At 47.9% G+C, this 11,761-nt stretch overlaps 1 protein-coding gene across 1 annotated transcript; it reads left to right on the top strand.

The window, feature by feature from the left end:
* The first annotated feature begins 8,059 nt into the window (after positions 1-8,059).
* LOC119800324 (eosinophil cationic protein) lies at positions 8,060-8,915 on the top strand. Its single transcript, XM_038310461.1, has 2 exons — positions 8,060-8,198; positions 8,317-8,915. Exon 2 carries the CDS (start codon positions 8,321-8,323, stop codon positions 8,795-8,797), a length of 477 nt encoding a protein of 158 aa, XP_038166389.1. The 5' UTR covers positions 8,060-8,198; positions 8,317-8,320; the 3' UTR covers positions 8,798-8,915.
* Positions 8,916-11,761: the final 2,846 nt, after the last annotated feature.

Raw genomic sequence — 11,761 nt, 5'->3', positions numbered from 1 at the left:
CAAGATTTTGTTGTTGTTGTTGTTGTTTATCCACCTATTACCTTCCAGACCTCTGTCAATAACCAGGAAACCGCTACCTGTGTCAAGGGCGGTTTGGGGCATCCTGCCGGCTGGAGCCAAGTGACGGAGCTCCCTCTGCCGACCAACGCAGAAAGTTCGGGGAGGAGAAGTGTCTGGCTCTTCTGCCGCACCAGGCTGTATGCAGAAGAATTTGTATGGGGTGGGGGCCTCTGTCTCTGCAGAGGCAGGGGCTTTGTAAGAAAGTATCTGTCCAGGTTGAAAAGATGGCTCGGCGCCCAAAAGCACTGGTTGTTCTTCCACAGGACCCAGATTTGAGTCCTCGCATCCACGTGACAGTTAACAGTAACTCCAGTTCCAGGTGGATGTATCGCCCTCTTCTGTCCTCTATGGGCACCACACAGGTGGCACCCAGCTGTTCTTGCAGGTAAAACACCCCCCCACACACACACACACACCCACACACACACACACACACGCATTTTAAGTTACTGTCTGTTCTTGTTGCCAGGTGACTTTCACAAGGTTCCCCTTGTTTCCTCCGTCTGGGGGCTTTCACTCAGCTGGGTGGGCAGGTGGGTGAGGGACACACGCCACTAACTTAGCCACAGCTTCATAAACGTGATGTGACGTCACCAGCACATGGAGACAGAGACACTGTACCATCCCATCCCCCACAGCAGCCTAAAGAGATCTCTTCCCCTTGGGAATCCACTCAGACCTGGCCAAGAGCTGGGGCTTCACCGCGGGAGAAGAGTCCACGTGGAGCAAAGTTGGCTGTATAAACTAGAAGGTGCTTCCAGAGAGAGAAACACACCTAGACAGTGTGGGCTTCTAACAGAGTCACAAGGAGGTGTCTTTACAGTGGGAACAGATAGGACCTGGTGGCAGGACACGTGTCTGAAAGTCACTAAGAAACTCCTCTTCCCTTTTTAATGTTTCTCAAAGAGTGTATCTTATAGCGTTAAACGTCCAAGAATTTTCCTCCATAAATATTTTGAGATGGGCTTCTTGTTTGTAGGTGGTAGCCTCACCCCCCTGGTATCCAGATATCCAAAGAGTCTGGAATGTTTGGGTGGAACCTCCATCCTAAGCTCCCTCCCCTGGAGTTGCCTATATTCAGACTCTGCCCCTGAGAAAATCCGCCAAATGATGACCTCCTCCCCCAGAGATACTTAAGGCCACTCCCACAGGGTATTTAAACTGCCCCCCAGAGAAGAGACCTGTGGTTTTTCAGTCTTCCTGTCCTGCCCCCTCTCTGGAGGGCTGTATCTGGTAGCACTGTTGCCATTAAGTCTGGGCTTTTTCTAATTCTAACTCGGTTCAATTTGGTCTGATTTGTATTGTTGTGTCGGTGGACAGGCTTATTGAGGCACAGAAACTTTTCACTTCTTCTGGGAACCAATGAGTTTGAGGAGAACCAGGGGAGCGCCGAGAACGTAGAGCTGTGCATCCTTTAGGTCCTAAGTGCGTTTATCACCATCCTTGGCCTTTAGGAAACTCTGTCCTTGTGGGCAGTTTGGCCCTATCGGTGGTGCCGGAAGTTTTCTGACTCTTGTCACCAGAACAAGCGAGCCAGATGTGTTAGGTCAGAAGCCTGTGGGGTTAAGATGCTGCCCACTCTTAGACACCAGATCTGGCAGCCTGGAGACATCATAGGGGGAAGCAGCTGTGTGCTGGCTTGCCTGTGTGCTCTCCTCTCCCTCTTTCTCCCCTCCTCCCTCCCCTTCCCTCTCTCTCTCCCCTCCTCCCCTACTCCCACACCCCCATCACACACACACACACACACACACACACACACACTACAGAAAGTTAAGAAGAAACCCTGATGGATGGTGGCCTTGCAATACAATCCCCTCCAATCTCAAAGAGAAATGTGTGGTATTTCGCAGTACTTGGCTCCTAGGCGGGTGGCCTGCCTCAAATTAGGTGTGAAACTTGCCATTTAAATTAGGGAGGTATCCCAAAATTGAAAAGGTCAGCTTCCCACTTTGTTGTGAAGTTCCTCTGAGGTTTTGTCCTGTTGTGGGTCTGTGGCAGTGCTCTTGTTTCTCTTAACTAAGCCAGAGGATTTGGGAGTTGGGCAGGACCTCAGGCTTGCTAAGACTAAGCTTCAACTCCTGGTCCTCCTGCCTTCACCCCACCCCTAAGTGCTGGGATTGCAGGTTACACTACTGCACCCAGCAGGAAAACCATACTGTTTCTAACAAGATGTTCTCTTGCTCCTGAGTCCTCTCTGACATCAAGACCAGTCACGGCCCCCATGGTTAGAAGGTACTCTCCCAATGACTCTCATTTCAAGCCGGCTTCCTTCCTGAGCTTGCTAGTCTCTATCCACCACAACAAAACCTCCTTTCTCTTTCCCTCCCATCACCCCAGCATGTTCCCACTTTCTGTCCATCTTCAACAATGCTGGCATTTCTAACTGGAGGAAAATACTGAATTATCTGTTCAATGTGCTGAGGAAGTCAGCAGCCCACATGGGGTGGGGATGGGGGCAAGAGCGGGTCTCTCTGTCAACAAAGGAAGCTGAAACTGGAGAAGAAGCCCCAAAGTTTCATTGCTCGTGGATATACTTGTGCTGACAGACAGACTTACAGTAATGTAGCTTTGTCCTCTTCTTCAGCTTCTCCTACTATTATTAGTCTAGAATCCTTGGGAAGACGATGGAGAGCTGCATTCTGCCATGGGGTCTGCACACAGACAGCGAATGAGGTGCAGAAAGCAGAAGAGGGAGCAGAAAGCTGGCTGCCCTCATTCGCCTGCTTGAACACAGTTTAACAGCTGGCCATCTGTCTTTAACCTTTGGTACCTGGGACTGGCTACAATGTCAAACTTAAAACAAATAATGAAAAACAAAGTTTGTCTAATCAGACACACCTAGGCAGCCCTCATACTTCAGAGATCTGCAGAATATGGCATTTAAAATAATAATTTAAAAGCTTATTATATTAGACAGAGACTCTGAGATCCTAACAGTGACCCAAGGTCTCCAAAGAAGATTATGAGACACCATGATGTCTCCACCTGGATTATGATGACGTTGACCACTGGGTGAGATGTCCCAGTGCAACACCTGCTGCCAGGACCCGGCCCAGACCGTGGACAAACAGCAGGACCTTGGAGAATTGATTGCACCGGTTTTGCATCAACAAAATAAGGTCAGTCTTTTCCATGTTCCTCTTCCACAGAAAAAGAAAAAGTTCACTTTATAGGCCTGGATTAGACAGTAAGACTGCTGTTCTGGATATATCTTCGTCCAATGCTATGGAGACCTGGGTATGACTAACTGTAAATGGACTCTGGTCCCTGTCATTTTTAATAGTTTTAGAAGTTATTTGGTCTGTACTCAGTTATACTTTACTTATCCTTCTGATATCTCTGGTAGTATTAATGGCTAGGGTAATTATAATGTCAGTTTAGCAGCAAAATGTATCCAGATCCTTCCACAAAGCTACAGCCAGCTTCTTAGCTCATTAAAAAATGTTTTAAGGTCTGAGGATATAAAAGTTCATAAGCTTTGGGGGTCTAAAAAATGACTTAAAATATGAAAAATGTTTCTAATTTCTCCCCCACCCATAGTAGTTCTAATAAGCTAAAAGAGCAATGACTACTTCCTGTGTGGGTCACAAGCTCAAGATTTTAGATTCCTTCTGGTTGGCATTTAAATATAAACTTAAAGGAGTTTCTCATTAGGCCAAAGGCATCTCTGTCCAAACCATACATGGTTCTCTGGACAGCAGAAAATATCCATGCTTCTAACCAAAATCTGTAGTTTTTGCTAGGACTCAAAGGTATGACTCTATTCCTTCTGTTTACAGATACTCGTGATCTCCTTTTTTTCTACTATATGGGTTTTTCTTTAAGTAAATAAATTTAACTTCTGTTCCTAGTTTAAACTTATCTCAATAGACTTCCACTTGGCTGGTTGATGCATCTAAGCATCAGTTGCTGGCTACAACCTGCTCTGAATGGTGGTGAGCCCTTGACTTCCTGAAAGCCGATATGGACCAGTCCAGCTGATATGAACACTCCTTGTTCCTTCAACAGAGTCTGATGAGTGCCCCATTGCCTGAATTTCCTCCCTACCTTTGGCTAGCCTTTCAACCTGCTTGGGCCCAGATAACAATGCCCCAATGTCAGCTTGAAGTAGCTGCAGAAAGAAACACACCGTCCCATGCTCCCTGCCCAGAATAGGTTGAAAGGCTGAGACAAGGGGAACTCCCTGGCATGTGGGACAAGATAATTACCTATAGTGCCTGTTGATATACTAAAAATAGGTCCAGAGTTGTCAATTAATGGATTTATTAATTTAAATAGTTCCATACCTCCTTAAAACCAGGACCAAGCAGGACCCAAGATTGGGTCCTGTCATCGGTGCTTGTCAAGGGGCAACTGAAGGAGCCAGCCATGATAAGCTAAGTATGAACAGATTACCCAAAGGAAGTTCTTTACTTCCAGCCATTATCACCTGCCAGAGTTGGACTCGGCCATCGATAAATTTAATAGAGGCCTGAGTCTCAGTAGTTTACCCTGAAGCAATACCTGGTTGCAGGAAGAACCACAAAGTGAGATTACCCGAGCACCACCCAAAAACAGACCATCCAAAGGAAATGCCTAACGTTCCAACCGCTGTAGATAGGAGCACCTGCCAGCACACACTCACCAGGACACCCCTAGACAATGTCAGCCAATCAGGGGTCCTGAACCTCAGAAACCCCTCACTATATATTTTTACTACTATAAAAACCCAATTCTTACTGATTTTGTGGCTCTCTGATTATTCCAATACATTGGACATGCGGAGAGACCGAGTTTGCAAACTTGTGTAAAATAAAGGTTCTTTGCTTTTACATACGGGACTTGGTCTCCTTGTTGGCTTTTAGGGAACTTTGCAAACTTGGGCACAACAGCAAGCATACATTTTGATGTATTTCCTGCCTGTGAGTGATCAAGTATATCTGGGGTGGTTGGGGCAAACAAATTTGTTTAGGGGCATGAAATATGTGGCTTGCTATTTCTCAAGAACTACAACTCCCAGCATTCCAGGAAGTTACCTTGTCTTTGGGCAGGTGGGGCCTACAGATTAATTTTTGCTCTTACAATTATGTGTGAATGAAATTGCCCAGGAAGAACAACACCTACAAAAGCTGCCTGACTGATTAGAAGTCCAGAGTTAGGAAGTTGCAGTGCAGAGCCAAACCGCACAGGCCAGCCTTAGCCCCCTTAACGGCCATCTCTTTCACACCGCAGTGTGACCTAACGTTTTTGTGACTGCTTTGTAAATCCTTTGGAATGCATGAACAGACATTTAGCTTCCGCCAACCCAAAGCTAAGAACGTCTTCAGATAGTACCCAAGACCTATAGCAGAGGTGTCTCCATTTTGCTGTATCCACTGACCTGATGTGTTATCAGCAATAGGAACACAGGTCCACACCAGTAGCTCCCTGGGGACTTCTTAGAACCCTCCACCAGGTGAAACCAGGATCCATAACTTCGAAAAAGAAATGAGTTTCAGAGCAAAGCACATGGTATTTATTGCAAATAGAAAGAAAGATTCTCAAGCCAGGCAGTGGTGACACACGCCTCAATCCCAGCACTTGGGAGGCAGGCTCCCAGCGTGAAGACTTGTCCACAGCCAACAAGATGGTTTCAATCACCTACAGCAAGCATGGACTGACAGGTGACGCAGGGCTCCACAGGGTCCTCATGGAAGTTACATGCACGGAGTCACTCTGCAGAGTGTACATGGAAGACTCAAGGCCCTTCCCAGATACAACCAACCCAGAACCCTGTCTGCCTCTGGGTTCCCGTGCAATTCCAGAAACCTCATCAAAAGGTTCAGGATCTGCTTTCGTTCAGGAGCCTTCCAAGGAGATATGGAGGAGGCCCCATAACACAAAGAAGACAATTTTAGAGCCCCATGCACCAAGCGCTCTTTAACTTTCAGAAATAAATCACAGTTAAATTAACTTGCGTCACTGTGTAAATCAGCTTTCCCCTGCTTGATTGACACCTGAAAGAAGCAAAGATTAAGCTTGTTTTCTAGTTTCAAAGACAGCAATCCACAGTCAGTGACTCCCTTCTTTGGGGGTCTGTGGTTGGTGAGAAGTCTGTGCTAAAGCAAAGCTGCCCGGGTCATGAAGAAGAAAGGAGGGCAGAAAAGGGCTCCTGGGTCCCAATATCCCTTCAAGGACACGCCCACGGGGTCCTAACTATCCACCAGCAGCACCGCAGGCTGAGGGCCAGCATTTCCTCCACGGGTCTTTCAGAGATACCTACAATCTGGCTCACAAACTGGGTGTGGGTGTGCAGGTCTATAACCCCAGCACTCGGGAGGCTGAGGCAGAAGGGTGGAAAATTTGAATCCAATCTGGGTTTTCAAGAAAGTTCTAAGCAGATCTAGGTTACAGAGTGAGACCCTGTCCCAACACTTCCTAAGCACTCCCAAACAATCAGTCCCTAAAACACAGGTTGTTATGACACAGTTATACACGCTGTGCACTCCCAAAAGATCAGTCCTTAAAACACAGGTGGTTATGACGCTGTTATACATGCTGTGCACTGTCATGTCCTGCACAGTCCCTGCACTCGGCTGTGTCCAAGACTATGCTGACCCTGGGCACTGTCAGTCAGCAGATTAAGAGCAGTCGCTGCAACAGTGTAGCTAGGTTGAAGAAATTCCAAGTCGTGGACACCTGCTTTCATCAATGAAATCTACACAAAGGGAGAGCAAAAGACTCACTGTGGTTTTATGACAAATGAGGAAGTATTTCTTGATATACCTTATTACTTTATAATAAATAGTCAAAAAAACTATTTACTACTAGAGTATAATTCTGGGTGTGCTTCACAACAACTGAAAATGTGCCATCAGAATGCAAGGGAGGACTTGTCAACAAAAGAATTCAAGGGGTATTTATTCTGTTGAAGTCAAAACTCTTATCTGTGTATCACTGGGGATGGAGTTCAGTGGAGATCATTTATCTAGAGAGCACAGATCCCAGGTCCAAATCCCAGTGTAAAGACAAACACATTCAAACTCACATGAAAGGTCAGTGTACTAACATGGGCTTATACTAGACAATCTTAGGTAAAGAGGTAAATCTTGAAGGTTCGCAGTGTAAAATTAGGCAATTTGTACTAGTCTGGAGGCAGATGTTGGTAGTTGGAAATGTCCAAAGTAATCTTATGCAGAAAACAATCAGAAAAATATTATGCAGCATACCCTTAGGAAAAATTTTGTTAATGTTTCTGAATACAGTTTTAAAGTTTTATTAACTTTAACTTATATGTGATTGTGTGAGTGTGTGTGCGTGTGAGTGTGTGTGTGTGTGTGTGTGTGTGTGTGTAAGAGAGAGAGAGAGAGAGAGAGAGAGAGAGAGAGAGAGAGAGAGATGTGTGCAGGTACTAACAGAAGCCAAAAAAAGGTGTCAGATTGCCCTGGAGCTGGCGTTCTCTGCAGCTCTGAACTCTGGGTGACGACCCTGAGTTCTTTGGAACAGGTGTCTGGACGGAGGTGCCCCTAAGCACTGAGCCATCTCACCAGTCCCTAAGATTCATTTTTATTTATGTGTGTCTGTGGGTGTGTGCATGCCCACAGAAGCTAGTAGAGGGCATCGGACCCCCGGAAACGGAGTTACAGACAGTCGTAAGTCACCCAGCTTCTTCTGGAAGAATAGCACATGCTCTTAGCCGCTGGGGCTTTTCTCCAGACCTCATGATGTTAAGACTGAGAGACAGAAATGTATATATCTCTTGTGAATCTGGCTTTCCTAGCCAGGCGTTTGGGAACCTTGATCTGTCTGTAACATGGTCACAGTCACAAAATCTGCAGTCAATCAGCAAATGATACAGAGGTATTTGTGCAGAGTTCAGATTCAGACTTCAAAGTCTGTCCCGTGTGAGATGACTTGGAGTTAGATTCCTTACAACGGAGCTAGCTGCACTGCTCTTTGGGCGTCTGTTGGTTGGCCAAGCGATGAAACAGAAGGCTGGTTGCACAACGAGGCAATGTGTCAATCTGTGGTCCTGCGTGGTGAAGAACTCCAGCGTCCTGGCTCTGCCAGCTCCACCCCCAGGGCTGCTCTATATCTATGTGTCCAGGTGGAACTCTCTTTTATCCGTGATTTCCAGGACAACCAGCTTGTGTTCTCACGGGAGCCACAACATAGACTGGGTAAGCCGCTGGGCTCTAAGACCGGGACGGGAGGGGCAGTGGAACTGTGAGCCCACGGTGCCAGCAGAGGGCCTTCAGGGGGGGATGGGGAGTAGTTATTTCTCTTCTGTTCTCACAGGAGCATGGGTGTGAAGCTGCTGGAGCCCCGACTTTGTCTCCTGCTGCTGCTGCTGCTTGTCTTAATGGTAGCCTCAGTGCAGATCCCACCGGGTTTGACCCCTTCCCAGTGGTTTGAAATCCAGCATGTAAATAATAGGCCCGGCCTCCAATGTACCGCAGCAATGCGGGGGGTTAACAACTATACAGGACACTGCAAGAACAAAAATACTTTTCTTCATACAAGTTTTGCTGCTGTTGTCAGTGTGTGTGGCAGACCAAATACTCCCTGCGGAAATAGGATACACACAAATTGTCATAATAGTTCTGCTCAAGTATCTTTAACTTTCTGTAACCTCACAACTCCAGCAACAAATTATACACAATGCCGATACCAAACGTCTCAAGCAACGAAGTTCTACAGAGTTGCTTGTAACAACAGAACTCGACGAGACAGCCCTACTTACCCAGTGGTTCCGGTTCACTTGGATGGGATATTTTAGCTCTAGAACCAGCTCCACGTTCACAGTGGTGAAGAGCCTATTCCTCTGCCCATGCTGCAGTCAACACCTGTCCATGTGAAACCTGTCCCCGGTTCCCTTTACATTTAGCTGAACAAATCTTTTCTACTCAGTAAACACCTTTGCATACTCATCTGGATCTCTGCGTATCTGTGTGTGCGTGCAATCAAACAGGCGTGTGTATGTGTGCCTGTGTATGTACATGTGTTGAGACAAGTCCTCATGCTTGCATATCCAGCCCTCTACTGACTGAACATCTGTCCCTCCCTGGGGAACAGACTGGAGTATGAGAAGAGATGGGCATTGCCCCAGAAAGTTCCTACAGGGCATCTTCCCTGAAGTTTATCTGTGGGAAAGAAGTGGATGGCAGAGGGGACCAGAGAAGTGGAATCTCTCCATGAGGCTATTCCATGTCCCTCCCCCCTGCATAGCTGTCCTCTGTGGTAAATTGTAAGACCATTCAACACAGCCCAGGAAGGCACAGATGCCAAGATAAGAGAACTGGGATCCACACAGAAAAGTGCAGAACTATGTTGAGAAACATGGGAATGGGCAGGGGCCATCTCTTGAAAGATACAGGCCAGGGCCAAGTGGTGGTGGCGCACGGCTTTAATCCCAGCACTCAGGAGGCAGAGGCAGGTGGATCTCTGAGTTCGAGGCCAGCCTGGTCTACAAGAGGTAGTTCCAGGACAGGCTCCAAAGCTACAGAGAAACCCTGTCTCGAAAAACCAAAAAGAAAAAAATAGAAAAAAGAAAAGAAAGGAAGGAAGAAAGGAAGGAGGAAAGGAAGGAGGGAAGGAAGGAAGGGAGGACGGAGGAAGGAAGGAAGAAAGAAGGAAGGATGGAGGAATAGAAGCAGGGAGGGAGAGAGGGAGCACATCATCAGCTGAAGGGGAGGGCGACTCCACGCAGTGTCTGGTGCAAATGGAGCAGAGGTGTGATACTCACAGCTGTACCCCGCTTCCAGTCTGGATCCCCAGCTCCACTCTGCTGCTCCTCTCTGGGTCCCCAGATGCGACCCTCGGTCTCTCGCCACCACTGGACGGTGGCAGCACTTCTGACTCTCAGTGGGTACGGCCCTGACTCTGGACAGGGTTGCAGGCAAGGTAGACCTCTGGAGCAGCAAACATAGATTCTGCTCTTCTGTGCTGGGGTGTGAATGCTAAGTTTGGGGAATAACAGGGGTTGACATAATCCACTGACTTTAGTAAACTGGGTCAGCATGAGGTCATCTCATCTTCTGATTCACACACTGCGACATAGATAGGAGAAGGGGTACAACAAAACAGGAGCTACATCCTATGGAGAAAGCTGTGAGCCTCCCTCGGCTTTCCCTCCCAGTCTGATTGTCTTTATTGAATGACTAATTCATAGAATCAGAACTGCAGCCATAGCACGGAGACACAGAACCGAGCTCCAAAACAAGGAGCCAGAGCTGCCTCTTCTCCCAGTCCAGGAGCTATAAAAACAAGGTGAAGAGAATAAAATACATTCCTGAACCCCAGTCCCCTTGGCATCTGGAACGGACTTGGTGAACCAGAGTGGCCAGGGCCCAGAGCTGGGTGACTCCCTGTAAACACCAAGGCTCTTATGCCCATGTGACTAACACAGAACTTGATGAAATACGGGACAAACACTCAGAAGCCAGCCCTGAGTCCTGTAGTGAGGCAGAGCCAGGGACATACAAGGACACACATGTCCCTCCCTTTCTAAAACAGGCACTGGGGCTCCTGCTCCCGTGAGGGGAAGAAAGGGCTGTGTGCTTGGCACCATTCATCCATGGCCTCTGGACATTCTCAGGCAGTGTCAATGGCACTGGGAAGCTCCCAGCTGGGGCTTGGCAGGACTGTGGGTGCAGAGGGGACAGTGAATTGCCACTTCCCACCAAGCCTGGTGCTGTCATCATTCTTGTGGCTGCTGAAATGAGGAAGTGACCTCTGAACTCAGCCCCCCAGATCAGACTCAAACCGGGCTGACTCTCACTGCTCAAGAGCCAACTCCAAGCACAGGTCGAGGGAGGAGGGTTGTACCTAGGCCCTTGCAGGCCTTAGCGCCATAAACCTGGCACCAGGTGGCCAGGGCCCAGAGTCTGCTACCCGCATCCATCCTGGCAGGCCAGAGTGGGCAGTGATAGCAGCCAGCTGCAGGCCCAGAGAGAACGGGGGTCCTGGTGCTGGACAGAGAACCAGGCCCCAGAAGACGGCCCTGGAGGGGGGGTGGGAGGAAGGGCGAGCTGCGGTTCCTAGGCTGAGAAGAGGGAGGGGATGAGGCCCCCTCACCTTTTTACAGGGCACATCTGTTCCCATTCAGGAACGCAGCATCCCTCACACAGCAGGAGCGACTGGGCACCTGCCTGCCCACCTCCTCCATGGGCAACCTGCTCGTTTCATCGGTCGACCGTTATGCACCAAGCAATTACTGTGTTCTTAGCACAGCTCTCAAGTAGTGGCGGGGCAAGATAAGCCTTTACTGACATACGGTACCAGCATAAGAATGAATGTCTGAAATTCTGTAAAGTGACAAGAGAAGACCTATGCAGAGCAGTACAATGTCCAGGTTCTGTTTACATCGCAGAAAAGACACTCCAGGAATAAAGAAGGTCCCAAACAAGTAAAGGAAATCTACACTACATGCCAAAGGGAGGGAATTGAGAGAGACAGAGACAGAGAAATCCAATGTTTTAAAAAAATAAAATTAAATCAAACGAGTTCAAAGACCAGGTTGCAAAGTTTTTGCACCCCAGAGGAACCTGCACTAGACTGTCCAGTGACTAAAAAAACACAGAAGACACATGGCCTCCGTGAGGCCTATGTTGTTTGTTATTCTGGGGTCACACAAGGTCACCTCAGATCTTTTGGGTTTGGTGTTGAATACTAAAATGTAGCCAGGCATGGAAGCACAAGCTGTTGTCCCAGGCCTTTAGGGACAGATTCAGAGGCAAGATGA

The sequence above is a fragment of the Arvicola amphibius genome, chromosome 13, assembly GCF_903992535.2.
Source record: "Arvicola amphibius chromosome 13, mArvAmp1.2, whole genome shotgun sequence".
Classification (NCBI taxonomy): Eukaryota; Metazoa; Chordata; class Mammalia; order Rodentia; family Cricetidae; genus Arvicola; species Arvicola amphibius.
This window is presented reverse-complemented; position numbering and strand designations above follow the sequence as displayed.